Source organism: Colias croceus, chromosome 20 (genome assembly GCF_905220415.1).
Source record: "Colias croceus chromosome 20, ilColCroc2.1".
NCBI classification, from domain to species: Eukaryota; Metazoa; Arthropoda; class Insecta; order Lepidoptera; family Pieridae; genus Colias; species Colias croceus.
In genome coordinates this window covers 5,442,580-5,464,818 of record NC_059556.1, presented here as the reverse complement: position 1 = coordinate 5,464,818, position 22,239 = coordinate 5,442,580, and the positions used below count along the sequence as shown (strand labels likewise).

The window sequence follows — 22,239 nt, the reverse complement described above, 5'->3', positions numbered from 1 at the left end:
GACGTGACGAATAGCCGTATTGGAAACTCCTGTAATAAGTTTTCATAAAATTATTTTTTTACCTACATATAATATTTTTTATTTTAAAGTATCAAAACGGGTAAGTCCAATATACCAATAAAATCTTCAAAATTGAAAATTGTGATGTGTTTGACCCCTCTTCATCGAATGTTTTTCTATACACATTATAAACAACACCTCTTGCTTGTGATCGCAGCGGCTTTTTCGACATTTTCGAAGATTTTTTAGACAAAATCCTTAAAATTATTTATCAACTGCAAAAAAGACAAATAATTTGACAACCAATTTGATAGTTGTCAAATAAGTTGCCACATAAAAATCTTTTATTTCTTAAATATAAATATGCCATCAGATTCTGGTAGACCTATAACAATGTTATTATTTCAACACTTATAACTACTTTGTAAGCTTTACATCTAACATAGGCCTAATGAAAAATATATTTTTTTTTTTTTTACTTAAAACGGCCAACATCGCTAACTTTAATTTAACATAAATTTAATAAATGTAGTAAGTGTTGAATTAAAACATTATTTTTGGTTATTATTGAATACGTTAATAGGATATTTGAATCAATAAAAATTCAAACGTTAATTGCTACTATAAATGAAATATATATTTTTCAGAGCGAATTGTATAAAAATTTAAAACAATGACTATTTACTCTTATCAAGATTTAATTTTATCGTCAACGTAGCACAGCACAAAAAAAATATTTTGAAAAAAAAAGAATTACGAAATTTCACAAGGAATCAAATATCCTATTATTATCTTTAGTGCAAGTAGGTGTACAAATTTTAATTTAAAACTACTAAAATCTATTTAAATCTGATCTATTGACTTTAAAATACATTACGTTAATACTGCTTTTTGAGTGCAGCAGCTATAAATTATATCCTTGTAACGCCTGCATCTCCACTATGAACATTGAACATTAAAAGCAAATTCAACTGGTATTTTAAAAATGTGATGATAATGTGATGCTTATTTCTACTTTCGGACTGATTTCGCTTTACGTTGGAAACACACCATTAAAAAATAAAAAAAAATAAAACGTACACGAATCAAATAAAACTTCGTTTAAACCCAAGCTGTGCTGAAAGTATTAAAGCTAACAAATGTGCATTGTCACGTTAAAACGTGCCGCTTTACGGGGATCGTACAACAACTCTTCACTTCCAATAACAACCTCGTCGAACCCACACACCGAATAACTTATATTATATACAATACATAAAATTATATAAAGTACATCCTACCGCTATGACTACAATAAAACGATTTGTCGCTTAACCAAGTTATTATGACAAATAATTCCTCTTATTTACACTTTCTCTATACAATACTTATTAAAAATTACTAAAAAGTAACATTGTACTTGTAACTTACTACCCTTCGTTCGAATGTACTGGTAATTATAGCTATTCGTCATCTACATAGTATGTACACAAGATACGCCTGTATTAGTCGAGACCTAACTGATCACAAGTGAAGAAATAAGAACAAATGAGGAACAAATATAATATACACTATGCACTAACGCTTTTTACACCCGGCTCGGGCTTGACGCATATCACAACAATGTTAAGTGCGGGCACTTAAGCCGTTCGCGAACCGTTACCGATCTTACAAAATGATACAACATAAAAATATTTACAAAAATATCGTAAACTTATCACAAAATACGAAATATATTTTAGTTAAAAACCAATAAAATATACAATCCAACAATTTTAAACACTGGGCAGATTCAATAAAGAGATCATAACAAGATTCATGTAAACGTGTCCAATCTCCACTGGCACAGAATATTATGTCAATATGAGGTGGGACCATCGCGATATGTGATTTGGACTTATTGTCTTATATATACTATCTACACGCAAATTTGTGCTCGACCCAGCATTTCATCCCGTACATACGTTCCTTCGGGAAGGATAACCTTGTAACGAGATCTTTATCCATACCATAAAAATAACTCTTTCATCAAAATTATCAAAAATGTTATCGTCTAAATCAGTAATGTACTTCCATAAAATTATGCTATGGGAAAATTAAGTTGAAATATGTATCTTAATCGCAATGCAATGAAATACAATTAAGTAGACTAATCTATAAGAATTTCCTAATTAAGTCGATGTTCAAACGTGTGATACTAGTTTAGTTGCCGTTAGCAGCTTTTTAATTCTCCGCCCATACTTGGTGCAGATTGTCTCTGATAGAAATAGTCTTTTGTCGTAATTGACACAAAATAGAAAGCACAGATAATCAACATGTTGGTAATTAGTTGAGGTACTTGCGACATTTCTTAGCTCCACATGTGCACGGTATCTTGATTTCTTCGAAGGGGAACTTGTAATCGTAGGTTAATTCTTCGCCGACGGTGATGCGCCGCAGAGCGAAGATCAGAATATGTTTGTGGCCGTGGATGTCAACGACGCGAGAGTAACAGTTTGGCTATAATAAAGACATTATAATTAATCTCATGAACTACTGTTTTGTATATTTCTCTTCTTTATACTAGTTATATCACGATTATACGTATTAAAATTATGTTTTCAATGCAAATTACGTATGTATATCGCGATACATGCACTGGATGCCGATATGAATCTTTAGAACAAGATGTTTGAAAATCGTTGACCATAGGAATAAAATAAAATAAATGAACTGATTATCCTCTAGCTAAAAGGACTACTAACATCACGCAATTAGTGGTCAGGGAGATGAGACCAGAAGCTTGAATTTCGAAGCTTCTGACAACCTGCTGACAATCCTTATAAAAATTAAATAAATCCCCGGACAAAAAACGCGCTACATATAATACAACAGAATATATAATTACGTACAGAAGTTACACTCCCTAACAAAAGACAGCTTTAGGCATAAATAATAACTAGTTGTATAGCTATAAAAGCTCAGGGTTGGTACTCGCCGCCGATATATCATAGTACACGAACACACGTCACGTGACCAACGCTGTGAGCGCGCGGGCGGCGAGTAGCGCAACCCGCGCTCGACTGACAATTCAGTCGGCAACGGCGCGAAACATACCTAAACTTCGGAGTGAAACCCTCCTGATAATACTCACATCACACGAGTGGTTGATGAACCGCGCCGCGTTGCCCTTGAGCGTGGCGTCGACGACGAGGTTGTCGTCGATGCGGAACATGTAGCAGCCGCCGACGCCGCGCCGGCCGCTCGTCGCCTCGTACCGCTTCTCGCGCTGGTCCGCCAGCACCGCGCGGATCACTTCGCCCGCATACTCTATCACCATGTCGCCTGAAAAAAATACGTTTTGTTATTAAAAATATCTTAAATAAATATAATTTAATAATGAAAAATGTGTGCGTGTACTAGTGTACACACGCAACTTAACGTAACTTCTTTATGAGCTTATTTAAAAAAAATGTTGTGTGGTTTTATGAAACCACGGTAAAAGTGAAACTTTTTTTCACACTATAGACATTTAACTAAAAATTATCGTACGTATCGTGCGTCACGCGACATGCGCTACACAGACCAAAAAGTTTGAGACGCTGTAATAAAAGTTTCACTTTAAAAAAAATTTCACTGTATGCATCTTTACAGAAATACGTCGAATCACGCGTGGTAGGGATAAGAAAAAGATGGCGCGTAACGGAAAAATGTCACGCGTAACGAAAAAAAAGTTACACTAAATTTTTTACCAACTCCGATAAAGAAGTTTCACTTAAAAAAAAAACGCTTTACACTCATAAAATTATTTAATTGTCACCGTAAGTGTACTTTGGTAAGTGTACAAAGTTGTAATTAGAACTATTCGTTTAAAGTGGATTAAAATCGAGTTTGTTACATACAAACATACAGGTGATGGTAATTGTGTTAAATAAAGCACCATCTAGCTCGAACAGTATCATTTTTTGAACTATGGTTATGTTTGATGATTGATTAAGATCAACGGAAACACGTATTATAATAAAATGATTGAGGATGAATATTATAAATAATTTTCGAGAATCTATTGATCCAACAGAGGAAAGTAAAACAACGAACCTTCTTCAATGTCACGTTTGCAGAATAGACCACGTCCATGTATGTGTGATCTATACACGCCCACTGAAGCTTTTGAGGTCTCTTTTAGTTGTCTAAATCTCATCGCTGGAGGTAATGTCGCCAAACGCCTGAGGACAAACGATTTTTACAACTCCAAATATAATAATATTTATAAAAATTGGATTAATGAAAAAGTAATTTTATTATATAATTTACAATCGAAATTATAATAAATGCAAACACTATTGCAAAACACCTTTACTAAAATTAAATACGTTATAAACAAAGTTCACTAAAACAAAATATATACACTGTCTACAATACCTGGAAATAGAGCTTTCTCCCTCTTGTCCACCAAAGGGAGGCGGCTCTTCTCTAAACGGCGACGCCATCCAACTAAACATGTCGTGGTTCTGTTTCCTCGCCACCGGTCCCGTGCGAGCACTTCCCCAAGGACTCTCTTTGAACCCTTCGCTGAGATCCAAGTCGTTATCCCAGCTATTCAGAGGGCGTCCCTGTCGTATCTTGTATTTGGTGCAGCGATTCGCCTAAAGGTAAATATACGTTTAGACTTTAGAATATTATTAGAAAGCAATAGTAGATTTAATCAAATTTTTATCAAAATTAAAAAAAAAACCATTTTATGCAATAAACATAAAAAATATACTCACTCCAGGCAGTTGTTCGATTAGATATCTCAAAGCATTATTGTTCAGTCCAAGTAAATGTGCGCCAGATAAAGTTGATGGAAGATTATACTGCATAAGTGGGAGTCCAGAATCTTTTCTAGCATTCTGAACTGCTTCTATAACTTTGGACCACAAATCAGATAAAGACGACGAACTGTAGTTAAATCCATCCTCCGATGTCACTTCATATATCAATTTTGGCCCATCATCCTTTGGTGGCTCTGGAGCTTGTTTCGGCAATGCAGGTTTATTTTCTTGATTTTTCTGTATTTTGTTTTGCTTCTTAGTAATGGCTGCCTCAGATTCTGACCTTTTGTCGCTTAATGGTCGCTTCATGATCTTATTAGTTGCATTTGCTGTTACTTTTGCAGGTAATGCTGGCGCTTTATTTACGTCTTTTTCAATCAGCACTTTCGGTGGTTCGGGTTCGATTGCATCTAAACTGGGTAATGAAGTCATTTTTGGAATTGATTCAGATCTTTCAGAAGCCCTTCCAGCTGATGCGTCTGATGATGCTGCACTTGTATTCGCTTGAGGAATCTCACTTGATAAACGTAGAGTTCTTGCTGCATCTCTTTCTTCCTTTTCTCTTTTAGCCTTTTCAAGTTCCATCATTCTCTTCGACTCTTCAATAGCTTTTTCTAAGTCACTGTCGATAGTCTCATCTTTCACGTTTAAATCCGGCATATCATGACTGACTGGTCTTTGCTTTGGAACTGAAGGTGTTTTTACTCCAACAGATTTAAGTTTACTTTGTCCATCTCTATGTAAAGGTAAAACCCTATTCATAGGTCTCATTGACATTGGATTGACAACATTAGTCGGAATGCCAGATTGCTGTGTTGGTGGTGCTTTTGGCAATGTAATACTGGTACTATTCTGAGTGGGCAAATTTATTGTGCTATTCTGCACAGGAATGCAAATCATGTTGTTTGTGCTATTTTGATTTTGTAATAAATTGGTGGTGGAAGGAAGCGGGAAGTTGAGATCGGCAGCTTTAGATGCTATTTTTGGATCCACTAGATTGTTTTGGACAGTTATATTTACAGTGTTATTACTAGAATTCACGTTGATATTCATAGGAGCACTATTTGGTATTGCCTGGAACGGAACATTTATCATTGTACTGCTAGATTCAGTCTTCTGCTGGAATGTTAATGGATCTGGCGTGATACCAGACACATTACTATTGGTATTATTAGTGACCACACGGATGTTGTGCTGTTGAGGTACTTGAGATAAAGCTCCGTCTAAATTAGAATTATTTATTCTATTCCTCTCAGGTAAATTAATAACTCTATTGGCATTTGGAGGATTCATCTGCATGAAATTCATTTGATTGCTTACAGATATAGTATGGTTTTGTTTATCATTTCCTCCAACAATATTAACTTTGCTACAATCATTATTCGGAAGGTTTGTAATTGTCATGTTATTATTGGATGAAGTCATTATATTTTTACCTCTCATATTTTCAGTATTAAATTTAGGTGATTCATTGATGGTCATATTGTTTCGATTATTAATTTGATTCTCTATATTTGAAAGTGAACTCTGTGTTGCATTGCTGGAATTCATGCAACTATTAATATTCATCTGTGTGTTACTAGAAACTTGATTTCCCAATATTTGATTCTGGTTGGTATTGTTCAGTGAAGTTGAATTATTCATCATCATGTGATTTGTATTGCCTGACATCAGATTGTTGTGATCTGAAGAAGTGTTACAACTCATCAGCATATCATGTGCGGATAAGTTGCTTTGACTATTATTACCATAAATGGATGTATTGTTCACATTGTTCATCATCATGTTATTAGACATATTGGTATTATTTATTCCTAAATTATGCATCATATTTCCGGTATTGTTCAAGTTCAGATTATTATTTGGGTTCATATTCGTACATAATTCAAACGATTGGTTAGTTGAAAACTGGGAAGTGTTGTTCGAACAAGTACCGCCGCAAGCATTTTGTATTTCATTCTTTATATCCGGTATGTTTGGCATATGCATTATGGAATTATTCATTTGTTGATGGCTTGCATTATTTATTTGCATCGAACTGTTTATATTGCTATGCATGTTCATATTGTTCACTGAATTCATATTATTCATTTGATGTTGCATTAAATTCGAGTGTTCCAAAGAAGATCTATTACTTTGAATTTGATTCAAAGAATTGTGGTTTTGCATGACCATAGAATTGTTTTCATGTCTAATATTGTGCATTGGCGGCATAGAGTTCGTATTATCCATTTGATTACTGTGATTCATGTTTGAATTATTGCCTTGCATATGGTGCATATGCATATTGTTATCAATTTGCTGTCGACTATGCATTTGATTTGAAACATGTTGATGCATATCCATTAAACCATTGTCCATATGTGAGCGGTTATTTTGAATTTGCATAACGTTGGGCATTTGATGCTGATGGTGATGCATTATATTCTCCATTTGCCTGTTTTGCTGCATTGACATTTGTTGATTTATGTGCATATTGCTTTCCATCTGTGACCTGCCACTATTATTAACATGATGATTCATTTGCTGTTGCATTGAATGCATTTGGTGATTATGTAAAGACTCCATCGATCGGTTGGAATGAATTTGGTGATTCAGGTTGTTCATATTATTTATTGAATGTTGTTGCATATTATCTATCATCATTCTATTATTTTGCATATTATTAATATTATTCAAAGATTGATTCATATGCATATGACCCATATTATTAATATCGGAGCGATTCATATTGTGGGTATTGGACAAACCATGCATATTTATGTTTTGGTTCATCATGTTACTGTTATCTGGAGTACTGCGATTAGAAATTAAATTTGATTGGTGTTGATTTGTCTGATTGTTAAGCATGTTGTCGTGATACGATCGATTGTTTGATACGGAATTTAATTGTTGCTGTTGGAGATGACTATTTTCTGCTTGACGATTATGCTGAATTTGTCCATTCATAATATGGATCTGATTTCCTTGAGGAATCTGAGAATTGTCATGCGAAATTATTTGCATACTGCCATGCGTCATAGTTGAACTATTCATGGAAGAGTTCATGTCGAGTTGTTGATTACTTTGTTGCAAATTATTGTCATTTGGGGCAGAAACGCTAACTCTGTTGTTTGTTAGTTCCTGACATGACATATTAACGTTTTGCATTGATGTATTAACCGAGTTCATAATTTGCATTTGACCATGACTAGAACCACTTGAAATAGCGCACATTTGATTTTGATTGTTTGTGATGGTTATTGAATTTTGATTGTTTTGCATTTGGGGCCGTATTGTATTGTGGGGAATGATACTTATTGAAGGTGAAGATGAATTATTCATATTATTCGCAACTTGGCAACTACTCATTTTATGAATACTCATTGAACCAAGCATATTATCTGCATTATGCTTGTCGTTATTCCCCATATTTTGGAATGTTTTCTCATTTTGGATATGCTGTTGCGAATGCGCTGCCATTATTTCTTGCGAAAAGTTCATATGGCCTCCTTCTGTTTTAGAAAGCGCATTTATTTTACTTAATTTTAAAGTCGTATCCGCATCAAAGTTATTCGATAAAGAGCACGCAGGTGAATAAATATTTCCTGAAGATATTTGGATCATATTATTAGAGGAGTTTGCAGATGAATGATGATTATTATGTGTATTCACATCAAATTGATGTGGATGTAACGAACTAGATCCCGAATTAGAATTATTAATCGATAGCAAGCAATTCTGGTTTGCTTTGTCTAAATCCATGTGAGAAATTTGACGTCCAGTTACCGTATTATTCATGCTAGTCGCCATAGAAGCCACACTAGATTTTAGCCCTATGTTATGAATCTCGATTTTATTATCTCCCATATTAATACTGGTTGGAGGATTCATTTGCCTCCATGGCGTTGGTGACTTAGTACTTTGGGTGACACTTATTGTGGGCATGCTGTTGCAATTAGAATTTTCATTCAAGTTTCCACTAATTTCGATTACATGTGAATTTTCTATCTTCATAGAATTATTCTTATTTGATGAAATTGAACTCGATACTATAGGCTGCGATAAAGGTATTGATTGCATTGAAAACGGAACAGATACTGAATTAGGCATTGATTGAGATATTGCCATTACTGGTTGTCCTGTAGATGATACAAGTGTCACATTTGGAGACATTGAAACATTATTATGTTTCGAAATAATAGTTTTCTGAATATTGTGGGCATTGTTTGCTAAAGTCATGTTATGGACTTGCGATGTTATTGGGTTAAGCGTATGCTTTCCACTTATCAGATTAGCAACGGATTGAGATCCTAAAGTCATTTGTGCTGGACCCATTTGCACAACTTTTGGTGTTTGACGATTATGTGTTTGCTTATCAGGGAGCGGTTGTAATGTCAAATTGGGAACCGACGTCTTTACATTCTTCAGCACTTGAGGTGATGATTGCACTGTCTGAGCTGTGACAACGTTAGGTGCCGACGAAGCAACTTGAGTAGCAACACTATCACCAACACTATTAACAACAACATATCCGGTTGGAACTTCCACTATTGGTTCTATTTTACTTGCTTGGAAAACTTGTGTTGTAGTTGCAGAAAAGCTACTATTTTGAGCAAGCACACCCTGCATTGCAGTTGATACGAACTGTTGTGATGACATTACTGTGTTTTGTACAATTGTTTCCAATCCATAGTACACAGGCTGGGTGGTCAAATACATACAGCCGGATGGATCAGTTACCATTTCTAATGTGTTTGTGGACCCTAAAATTACTTGATCATTGCAAAATTGAGGTAAAAGGGTGCCCTGTGGTAAAATAGTTGTTCCAGTAGCTGGTGAAATTATAGTATTCCCTTGAGATTGCAATGCATTTGGAATAATTGTTGTTTGACCATTTCCAATTCCACTTTGCGGCACGACAGTTGCTCCGGCTGTTTGTAAAGTATTATTGGGTAGAAGTGTTGCAGTTTGAGAAGTTAAATTTCCTTGTGTTAATCCCTGAATTGTCCCCTGAGGAATGATAGTTGTTCCATTCTGGGTGTGAATTGCTTGTGGCAAAATTGTTGGGCCATTAGGACCCTGTGATAGAATTCCTTGGGTTTGTATTGCGCCTTGCGGTAGAATAGTAGCTCCCTGCTGTAGTGTTTGAGGAAGTACAACATTTCCTTGAGGTAGAAGTACAGGAATGCCGCCACTTGGAACAGCAACAAGCCCACCTGATTCTGTCTGTTGTATTTGGAATGTTTGTGGCATAAGCCCACCTTGAGAAATAAATTGCGTTGCACCTGTTTTAAAATCACCTTGGGGAGCAATGGTTGCTATATATTGCATGTTTTGATTTTGTTGCTGTGATAATGCTTCAACATATGACATTATATTTTGATTTGCCATAGGTTGCACTATAATCGATGGTTGCCCAGTTTGACTATTTGTTTGCAATTGAATAACAGTGTTTCCTGGGCCCAGAGGCGATTGGTTGATAGTTGTAATTGTTTTTTCTAATTTAGTCTGTCTTTTAATTGTATTGGCGGGTTTAGGCATTGTTCTTCCACGCCCTCTATTTGCAGCTTGATAAATTGGTTTGGGTTGTACAGGTGCAGGTTGCTTCTTGGGTGATTTCTGTGAATTTCCAGATAGTAGTATCTGTTGTTTATTTTGAGAGTTTGGCGAAGACAGACGTTGCGTAGTCATTGCTGGTACAACAATTGTAGGATTGCCCTGAAGCTGTGGCCTTATCATTGGTTGAATATTTTGTATTATAGATGTATTTGGCATACTCTGAATAGAATTTACAGGCAATGCTATAGATGAAGCACTTGCCATGTTTGGAAAATTAGTTATCTGACTTTTTCCTTGGATCATCGTCTGATTCGGAATTGTTAGCACTTGATTTGAATTCGAAGCTATTACTTGAATACCACCAGACCCTGTAAATAAATGAGTCATGTCAGCCCCACTTTGAATTTGTTGAATATTTGTATTTCCACTTCCAGGTTTGACACAGATATTATAGGGTAAGAGGCCAGGCTGAGTTATAATCTGGGGTGCCATTAATTTTTGTCCCCCTGCAGAACTTGTTTTTGGTAATAACATTTGAGGTGTTACAACAATTTGTGGTGATGAAAGAACTTGTTGATTAGAAGAAACCTGTACATTTGTTGTTTTGCTTTGATCAAATATAACAGTCCCAGATTTCATTTGCTCTGTTATAGTCATTGTCATCTCGTTACTAGGCCCTGGGGAGGGAGTTTCAACAATCGTACCGTTAATCGTTATTTGTCTCGTGTTTATTGATGTTCTTCTTGTAGAAATTGATTCTGCTTTTACAGTATTTTCGCTCCCACTTACAACTCCTGCGTGGATGATCATAGGTTGTGCAAATGCATTCTGGAAAGCATTCTGCAAAGTTGTTAATGTTCGATTTTCTGGAGATTTTGGATTTTCACTTTCGCTCTCACTCGTCGACATCATATCGCAGGATGGAATGTGTCTGTCATACGATTCTTTATTTCTATAAGTACATTGACATCTGTCACACCTAACCAACTGCTCCATTTGACCAGATGATGCAGAATTGTCGTCTAACGGACGCATTACCAATTCTGGTTGCCCACTGATTGAATTTCCAGCAATTGTAACTGTATATGTGCTTTCAGACCCTGAAGCTCTGTACAAAAATTGATTTGTTTTAGGAGTATGGTCACCGAGATGATCTTCGGCTCCATCTAGTTGTTGGATTGGTGTAAAATCGTCTTGGGGGCTGCCAGGTCGCGAACTACAATTACTTTCTGAACCAGACCAATCTGCAGCTCCATCTAATTGTGAAATTGGACTACACTGTATCTTTGTATAGAAATCTATCACATCGGTATAATATCCTTCGTTTTTATCAGGTTTCTCATTGCTAGTTTCTTCCTTTTGTTTTGGAGATGTAGTACGATAGTTAATACCTGATGTATGTGGTACTTCAGGACATAAATCACTTGTACTTCCTGGATCACGTTTAGGTTTTTTATCACAATTGGTTCTGTCAGTTTCTTTAATTGTGTCAAGAGTGGGTTCTGGTAAGAGCATTCTCTGTACTGGGCTCATTTTCCCTGTCACAGTAGAAGATTTTCCCATCTTACAACGTTTAATAGTAGATGATAGCAAGCTAGTGTCAAACTTATTATTCCATGTCAGGCTGGACGATCTCTGTTGTCCACGGCCCGTAGTCAACGATTTAAGACTATGGTTTTGTAACAGCATTTCAGATTTACTTCTTTTCAACTCTTTACTTCCTGATTCTAGGCGTGCATTGAGTAATTCATCAAGGAAATCCGTAGATCGCGTATCCGACTTGTCATCAGATTGATTCATTGCTCCATAGAATTCACTCTTTAAGTCCATAGCTACAAGATCTTCATAAGACATTAGTTTGGGAAATATATCTTGCATTGATATACCATCTAACAGGTCGTGATTGAGGTCCTCAAAAATAGCATCTTTCACTTCAGGAGGTAAAAGATCAGCTGTATTCTGGGGCTCTTCTTCATCTTGTTGTTCCTGTTTACAGACATTATCAAGTAGGTACTCAACAACTTGTTTAACCGCCAAATCTTCTAGTGTTACCGCATTTCCGAATTTAATCGGCGATCGGTCATTTTTTCGCATTAGAACCGACTTACTTGAACCTGTTTCTAAGCTCTGATGCCATGCGCCTATTTCAGCTATCACACGTTCAACAACTTGCACATCCATAGTGTGATCAACTGTTATATTAACTCCAAAGTCAAATCCTGGTAATGGTTCTGCTAATATAAGTTTAGTCTTAATTGTATATCGTACAATTTTAGTAGGTTTCTTACAAGACCAAAATAGTCGAGTGCAAGAGAAATCCACAGGCATTAAGAATTCCTCAAAATCTGAGACGGAGGGTACAATTTTTCCAAGGCTATTCACACATAATGATCCCATTAAAAATTGTACTTTACAAATTTCACTGTATCTCTTCTTTTTCTTGTCAAGTTCTACATAAACTGGTCTTGTTAATTCAAAATCAGCATCTTTTTGTAAACTCTTTTTTGGTACGTCTTTTCCGTGAGTTGGACAAAATACTCGTTTATCGTCCATAAATGCGCAATTAGCTTTTCTAGCGCATGCATAATGATAAGTTTCACTGCAATTTTTTGCGCAACAACCAACACTAGCTCCTTTCAATTCACAAGCAGCGCATTTAATCATCTTTCCTCGTGAAATTGCAGAATGGACATTTTGGAGTGACCCATCAATTTCTTCAAACACTTCTGCAGACCATAACGCGCAATTGGCGTGGATCCAGTCATTTTGCCCACAGTATAATAGGCGGCCTTCCATAGATGGCAACCCGTCACTACTGGATTTACAAAGAATACATATCCGTGAGTCTGCTACTGGATAAAATTCCAATAGATCTTCTTCTTCTTTCTGTCTTTCGGCTTCCAATTTCGGAACCATCTGATCGAGTGGCCTTTCAACAGAGTGAACAGTTGTTTTAAAGCCTTTAGTATCAGACATCTCATGATCTTTAAGAGATTCTGTATCGTCTTGCTCTCCTTCAACTTCCAAATTAGGTTGTAAGCAATTATTCTCACAATCAAACCATGGGAATGTTTCCGAAAATAAGTCTTTATAAATAGATGTCAAATCAACACTTGCAGTTCTCTCTATCACTTCCTTCATATCATGATTGAAATCTTTTAATGAAATGTATTCATCACTGTTGACTCGTTTTTTAATATCCAATAATGATGGAGAAATAAATCGGCTTAAATCTTCCATTACTTCATCTTGATTTGGTTGTCTTATCATTGCAGGACTTAGATCCTGTTCACTTCGAGCTTGTGGAAACCGACTAATAGGCTCGTCGTCATCAGAGATTGGTTCATATTTATTATCGTGCAGTACAGGTGCTATTGCAGTTATTTTTTCTTCTTTTTGTGGTATATTATTTTCGTGGACTTCAACACATGGTGTGTTAAAATCTGTTTTGGTACTATAAAGACCGGTAGAAAAACATATTTCTTTATTTTGCATTAAGGGTTCTTGTAAGTTGACCACTTTATGAGATGTATGTGGAATGTCCTCTTTTTCCATCTCAACATCTTTTAGTAAAGATGGGCATTGCCATGTTTGCGTAGAATTTGCTTCATCAGACTTATTTTGGGTATTGTTATTATTCCGTCGACCCTTTGCGGTGTTTCTATAAACCTTAGTTTCTGAAGTATTTTTCATTGTTTCATCTCCAGTATCAAAGTGGAGCTTTCTTATAGCTTGTGGTGATGTAAGTCTGTAAGGTTTATTTGGGACGGGTGTATTCTTGTGAGGCGTAAGTTTCAATAGAGCGCAGGCTTTCTTATTCTTCGCAAGAAGCTTTAGAAGGTGTAATAGTCTTGTTTTGAGATGTTCAGTAAGCATTTTCCGCCATGGAGGATCGTGAGGCATGCACTTACAGCATATGTATTCAATAGAGGGAGGTAATGCAGATAGTAGTTGATATCCTTCCCCTGATAGACCCTCACAACTTGCATGTACCCATCTTGCACACCAGCCACACTCCATCATCTGTAATGATATTTATATTGTTCACATAATTTTATCAAAATTTTATATTTTAATAGATAAGATAAGATAAGATAAGAAGATAAGATAAGATTTTAATTTACTTCAATTAGTATTAGTTATTAGCAAAAAAATATTATATTTTACAGAAAATTGCATTACCTTGCTATCAAAGTCATTATCCCTGTAACACGCTTGGCATAAGGGACAGTAGTTTCCTTTCTGTCTTAGTTTGAAACAAGGCCGGCAGAATGGGAGGCTCCCAACAAACTTATTGACACGACTGCTGTCACAGCTCTTGCATTTCAAACATGCACTGCATATCTGTAAATAAAAAGTAATCTAATATTAATCATAAATGTATAATTTTAACTGAAGTTATGTACTCTGAAAAGGTGAACATAATCTTTGTTGATCTATGACTGAATACAATGAGTAATTCTTTTTTATACCAAAGTATTATCTACACTAATATTATAAAGAGGAAAACTTTGTTTGTTTGTTTGATTGATTGTAATGAATAGGCTCATAAACTACTGGACCGATTTTAAAAATTCTTTCACCATTCGAAAGCTACATTATCCACGAGTAACATAGGCTAGGTTTTGTCCCGGAAATCCCACGGGAACGGGAACTATGCGGGTTTTTCTTTGAAAACGCGGGCGAAGCCGCAGGCGGAAAGCTAGTCAAGTATAAAGTAAGTTCGGGTAAGTTACACCACTTCTAATTCTCTTATTAACCTATTTACTTCTGTTTACATTAGCATTTTATTAAAAATTTCCTTTCCAAAAAGCCTGCTTATAACCGTGAGTCCGTACACGCACGTATGGCAGCTAATAATCGCATTATTTTATTCAACTATTAACCTCCTCATGAATTACTACAAAATGCAATTTTATCTAATCCTACTTAATATTATAAATGCGAAAGTTTGTATGGATGTATGGATGTTTGTTACTCTTTCACGTAAAAACTACTGAACCGATTACAATGAAATTTAACACACATATAGAGGGTAACTTGGATTAGCACATAGGATAGTTTTTATCCCGGAAATCCCACGGGAATGAGAACTATGCGGGTTTTCCTTTGCAAACGCGGGCGAAGCCGCGGGCGAAAATCTAGTGCATTATAAAATCGTCACCTGCGGCCAATCACTGCGATGGTCCGGCGGCGCAGCGGGCAAGCACGCGGCGTGGTAGTGCTTGGCGCAGGAGCGGCAGCGCAGGCGGGCCGCGGGGCGCGCGCACGCGGCGCACCACACGCAGCGCGCGCACGTCCACCCGTCGCCGCCGCCCGCGTCCTCCGCGCACCAGCTGTGGTACCACTCGCAGCAGCTCGAGCACACGAGCATCTGGAAATTAATCAATCATTATTTTAAATTGGTAATAGTTAACCTTTAGCGTGGATTTTTTACTTAGATTTCGAATAGTTAAGATATTATTGATCTGTAAAATACTATTTATAAAGATTGTGAGTATAAAAGTAGGTTCATACTTTATTAGTTTTATCTGGATATTTGATAGCTATTTTATCTTGCTTGTTTGAAAAAAAATAATTGTAATTATAATATTTTAATAACAATTATTTTCAAGTATGTAGGTATAATATTTAGTATGTATGTTTTTTATTTAAAATGAAAGAAGATATTTAAAAAAAAACTATTATTTTCTTTTATCACTTACCTTTTCCTTTCCTGCACTTCCACACAAAAAGCACAACTTTGCCACAGTAAAGGGAGCTGTGCCAATCAGCCCAAAACCAGAATTGCATACTTCATCAGGATCATAACTCTCCCAAAAATCGACACAAATCAGCTCTGGTCGATTCTGGCCGCATTTTTGTGATCGTCCACGTATCTGAAATTATTAAAATAATCATCAGAATTTTTTCTCATTTTTTGTTTTATGCAGTTGATTAAATTGATTGTAACATACATTTGTAATGTTTGTCAGTGGTTTTAAGCTTGACTTCTTTGGAACCAAATCAAGGATAGTTTCATCTTCACTAGATTCAATTTTCGCTGGTTTTGCAACAACTGGAACTTCAATCTTCCTCTTTTTAGGTTCAATCTGTACTTCTTGGTCACTATCCTTTGATGGAGGCTCTGGAACAATTTGCAATTTGTTCTCTGTATCTTCAGATTCACAACTTGATAAGTCTGGTGTCACTCTGTCCTTTTCTATTATAGTCATAGGAACATCATCATCAGATTGCACAGATTTTTCTGGTTTCTCCTTTTCTTCTTGAGTTGGGAATGTGGCAATAGGTTGTCCCAAGACAATGGAAGCACTTCGACAAACATGTTTAACACGGGGTCCTTTTAGCTCCATCTTCTGTCGCTTGGGATCCTCAATTTGTTTGGCATCATTCTTCTCTTTCTTTCGTACTTTAATTTTAGCCAAACGACGTTTTCTGTTACTATCAGGATCTTTCTCCTTTTCACCGTGTCGTTCTTTTTGTGGTTTCAAATTGTCCTCCTGAAATAAAGCATAAAATTATAAAAAAAATTAAATTATAAATAAATCAACCTTGTTTAAAAATCAGGATATAAAAACCATACCTCAAATCCTTCATTTTTCTTTGATGTTTTCAATGAGAAGATGTTATTATCTGTTTCATTTGTAGTTAATGCACTAAAGACTGGACCTGTATTAGCACTAGATCCCATTTTCAATTGTGCAAGAGGAACATTGGATTTAGATCCAGGTTTCATGTATGATGGTAGCATAGACATTAAAATTGCTTTCTTATCTGATGGTACTTGGAAAGCTTTCAAACATAGCTTCAGCCAGCATGCTGGACATCTTGCCTTATTGGAGCATTTAAACAATTTCCATTGCTGTGAACGTACTATGGGAGGTACTTGACAATTGCCTAAAAAATAAAATGTTAATTTGAGTGAAGTTTCAAAATAATATGAAAAAATTTGATGAGATTTTTTTTATTTTTTTGTACTTACCTTCACCTCTTACACAGTGCAGGACTAGTGGTGAAGTTCGTAATGCCATCCGGTCCTTTTTAAGTAATTTTGATACAAATTTACGACATGACTCGCATGAATATATACCAAATTTTCTAGCTTGCTTGACAAATTTATAAAATCGTACTGCCCCACACACTCCACAAGTCACAGTAGTTGGTGGATTGTTTGCTGAAAAATAAATAAATTGATAAATAATTACAACTAAAGTTATAAATCAAAAATGTCACCATTGTGCAGGCTATGTTCAAAAATTACAAAAATTACTGAATAGATTTTGAAATAGTTTTCACTAATACAGACTTTTATACAGACTTTGTTTCTGATATAAAATGTTACCTACATAAAAATTCCAATTTTATTTTAATTTCTAAATTATTTCTTTTAAAAATGTGTTGAGAATATCAATATTATAAATATTACTTACACGAAGGTGCAGTAAGTGCTGAGAATGGCCCATCTAACCCAGATGCTGGTGGTGTTGTGGCAAGTTGTAATCTTGCTTCTCTTATAATTACTTTCCCACTCAATAATTGGGAAGCAGATGATTTATCTTTCTCTGGGCTTACTAGTGGTTGTTTCTCTTCTTCATCACCACTATTTCTTGGGCTGTCACTATCCCAACTCTCCTCTGACTCTGATCCACTACTTGAATTACTTGACGTACTTGCATCAGATATGTCCATAAGTTTTCTCATAGTGTGACCAGGTCTTTCCTCCTTATTATGTTCAGGTGATTTTAATTTATCATCAATATTAGAATTTTCATCTTGGGGAAAATCAGACTCTTTTTCATATGAAAACAAATCCTGTGTTTTTCGAGAACCTGTATTCAGACCCGAAAATGAATTTTTAGTCTTTTCTTTAAAAAGGCTACATGATGATAATGATTGCTTATCCCGATTGTCACTTTTCTCAGACTCCTCCTCTGGTGCTGAATCTTCATCATCATGCAAGTTATTAAATACTAGCCTCTTTAATTTTGGTTTCTTTAGAACTTTTCCAGAGCTGATGCTACTTGATACAGATGTCTGTTCTTCTCCATCTATAAATCTTTTATTAGGTTTAATAACTCTTGAAGAATGACTGCTTCTAACTGGCAAGAATTTAACTGAACCTATACTTTCTTTTTCAATTGGTGAAGTAATCCTTGGTGGAGGAGACATACACCTGCTCTCACTGAATTGAGAAAATTTATTTGTTGCCTTTGAAAGTGGATTTAGGTTTTTCTTTAAGTAGCCCTCTTGATATTCTGATGACGATTTTGAGCTTAGGTCAGTTAATTTAGCTGGTTTTAAAATACTATTAAAAGAATGCTCTGTTTGCTTAAGTGCTGATTTCTTTTTAATGATGGAAACAAGTGGAGCATGGTGTTTTATGGGAACTTTTTTCAGAGGTAAGAATATGTCCTCACAACTTTCAACTGTACCAAATGTCACTGTTTTCTTCACTGGTTTGACTTTATCACTCTTTTGAGGTTCCATTTTATTTTGTGATCTAGTTCGCACTGGTGATTTAGAGGGATCACTGTTATTTTCTTGATTTTCTTGTTTATCATTCACTACACTCTCTTTATCTTCACTGCTCTCTGAATTTGCTTCTTTTTCATTATTATTTTCCTTCTTTTCTTCTTCCTGAAATGATTATAGTAATTTATAAGTTACCTGTGTTTTTAAATGATAAATAGTTTATTAAGTATTTTAATTTGTTACAAAAAAGAAACATTTTGATCAGATAAATTAAATACCACTTAAATTTTATTAATATTGGTGTAAAGAACTAAATCCTTCTAAAAATCTGTTGCTGACTCAAAACACAAAGAAATAAGAATATACAGTGGTGGACGTTTAATTAGAAACTCGTAACACGATGAAGTAGTCATCAAATTCATTTAACATTTATGTATTAACGTATTAGAGATTAAGTATTATTTCATATGTAATAGAACACCTGTTTATCTAGTTTTATAAGAAATTGCTTAATTTTATTCAAACGTTAGCTTAAATTAATAAAATTAAACAACTTTAAGTGAAGTCTGATTTCCGAGTATTTTCAGTCTGGACAACAAATTAGAAACAGCATGGTTCGAGTGTTCCAAAGTCAAAACCTGTTGAAATGCCGCCAATATTTTTTTCTTCTACAAATATTTGCACCGTTTTTTAAACATTCCATCTAAAAGTTTCTGAAAATTAATTTGCTTTGCAGTATAAATGGGTAAAAGTAAGATTTGTGACCCATCAACAAGAAAAATAATTTTAAGTTTACATTTTGACAAAAACTGGAGTTACAGGAAAATTGCAAATCATTTAGAGTGTTCGATAAAAAGATATTCAATGCTATAGTTTATTTAAAAGAGCATGGTACTTCCGATCAAGTGCCTAGAAAAGCTCGACCATGAAAAAATACTGCACGCGAGGATAGGCAAATGATTCTTTTGGCAAAGATGGATCCATTTAAAAGTTCAAATTCTATAATAAAATTAGTTTAATAGATTATTAGAATTAGACACAATAGATTTTCTATTGTGTCTGTGGTTCCGGGGCCTGAGTTATTACACAGCTATTAAAAATGTATGCCAAATGTAAATGTATGTTTTCCACGCATAACTTATTTATTTATTGAAACAGAATTATTTTTTGTACTTACAGTAATAATACCAAAGCGTACATAGAACATAACTTAAAGCCGGAATGAAATATGGCTTTTTAATAATGTTAACTGTTAAGTATGCTCCAACTTAGGGATCAGTGCAAGTTCTTTGCAGGAACTTAATAGAATTTAATAATATTTACCAGGATAAATATAGAAAATAAATATTATAAAATAATAGCATCACAAAAGCTTTCACACCTTCTTGACACATTTTCAACTCAAGTCAGTTAACATATTTTGACATAGTTTGAACATATTTTGAACATAGGGAATCACTACAAAACAAAGACGCTTTCTCTGTTCTTATGAACGCTTAAATCTTTCAAACTACACAAAAGATTTTGATGCGGTTTTTTTAATAGATAGGTAGAGTGATTCAAGAGGAAGGTTTTTAATTTTTATATATGTATGATATATTAGGTTTCAGACAAAGCGGGTGAAGCGGTGAGCGGAAAGCTATTAATTAATAAAATCACAAAGATATTACATCCTTTTCTTAACAAGATAATTTATCTATCTTCTCTTCTATTCTATCTATATATCTTCTTCGGGCTTTTTGCTGTAATTAACTTGCATCTCTTGAATTTGTTGTTACATGGGTAATCCACATTTTATATTTTATATGTATTAAATTAATGTAAAAAAGAAATGGAACTAAGTAAGTTCATTTCCAATCTTTAAAGTTAATCCATTTTGAGTTTTAGATCCAAGTATGAGATGAGTCAACTGTCATCTATCGACAAACAATATACTGATCTCAAATAAATAATAAACAATGTTTACTAATGGTATGATTTTCTTGGTCAACTTTATTGCTACTTTGCTTAGGTACATTTTTAGTTGAATGAAAAATAACCTTTAAGAAATAAATCTACACTAAACCAACAAAGTAGGTACAATTAAGAATGTTTAACAAGACTTTATTGAGGTCATATATGTTTATTTAAATTTGACATTGAAATAGCAAGGATAAAGTAATCAATTTCTAAAATAACAAAATATATAAGTAGGAACTCTTATTTTAGGTGGGTAATTTAATGTCAAAGAACCGAACAAATTGTAAGGCAGCGTACAGTAAGAAACAAGCAAAATGTAGGTACATATAACATACTATAAAACACTTGATTGAGTAAATTTATTATAATTCACTATAAATACATTTATAATAAAGAAAAAATACAAAATTCATATGGATGTATATAAATTTATGAGATATTGATCTCTATCAAGTTATATTTTGAAAGTTAGGTTATATCTAATACTAATATTTAAGGATCCATTTGTTTCGTCGCAGTTTAATCCCTCTAATTTTATTTTATTACAATTATGGTATTGGTACAAATATACACGTTTTCAGTCTATTGTAGTTACGAGAATGTCAAAATATGGTCGTCATTTATTGTTACATAGTGATTGGCGCTACATTTACGATAGAGTCATTACGTAAACAATATTTTCACTCATTTGAAAGCAATAGGCACTATTTTTATGGAAAAATTAAGATAATAATGATAAATGCGTTGTACCTCTTTCTCCCCAGAAAAGTCATTGGTTGCCGAACTGCGGCTGGCTGCATGGTTATCATTTGCAGCATTTTCGTGGTAAACAGTACCCGACAATACACTAATGCGCTTTCTATTATGAAACTTGAGTGGTTTCCCTGGGAACCTGGACCTTCCCATTTTGATATGCACATAAACGAAGGACATTTCAGTGCGTTCCCAGCGATAGCAAGGAAACTGGCGCGCATGCTCCGGCCCGCGCGCTCCGCAACGCCATTCCAGTCATTTATGCAATGTGTACGACAATTAAGACGCAGTTTTGATCACACGAACGCCCAAACATAAACACCAAAAACACCGTTTACATTATTTAGTAAATAGATCACTTCACACAGTTTTTGCAAAAGACGACATCATCCATCATTTTAATGGTCGACTGATCGTTAACGCCGTAAACGTTGTAACGCTTCCATTCAACAAAGCGTTGTCGGCGATAAAACAAAAGAGAATGTTATAATGAGCTTGATTCCTCTACGCGTCGCGTCAGTAACACTATCAATGTTTTGTTCCATTTGTTAAACCAAACCAAATTAATGAAATGAATCGCCCGTAATTTGACAAAGATGGCTGTACGACGCGCTATAACAATAGCGAACACGAGTGATTAACGAGTTACGAGACGAGGCGCGCGAGGCCGCGGTGTGAACGACACCTGGCTCTCGGAGGCCAGTTATGGATTTTGAACCAATCGCGACGTTAATTCGGACCG

The 22,239-nt window shown here is 35.0% G+C and overlaps 2 protein-coding genes across 2 annotated transcripts in view; one reads left to right on the top strand and one right to left on the bottom strand.

Annotated features, from left to right (window-relative positions):
• The window catches only part of LOC123700808, a 535,837-nt gene that overhangs the window by 365,292 nt on the left and 148,306 nt on the right, over positions 1-22,239 (top strand). The window lies entirely within an intron of this gene.
• LOC123700783 (histone-lysine N-methyltransferase trithorax) lies at positions 395-22,225 on the bottom strand. Its single transcript, XM_045648110.1, has 13 exons — positions 21,495-22,225; positions 17,744-18,950; positions 17,296-17,487; positions 16,897-17,210; positions 16,271-16,813; positions 16,019-16,192; positions 15,478-15,687; positions 14,496-14,657; positions 4,728-14,336; positions 4,381-4,604; positions 4,057-4,184; positions 3,113-3,303; positions 395-2,478 (listed from the first exon to the last, which is right to left on the bottom strand). Exons 1-13 carry the CDS (start codon positions 21,675-21,677, stop codon positions 2,305-2,307), a joined length of 13,311 nt encoding a protein of 4,436 aa, XP_045504066.1. The 5' UTR covers positions 21,678-22,225; the 3' UTR covers positions 395-2,304.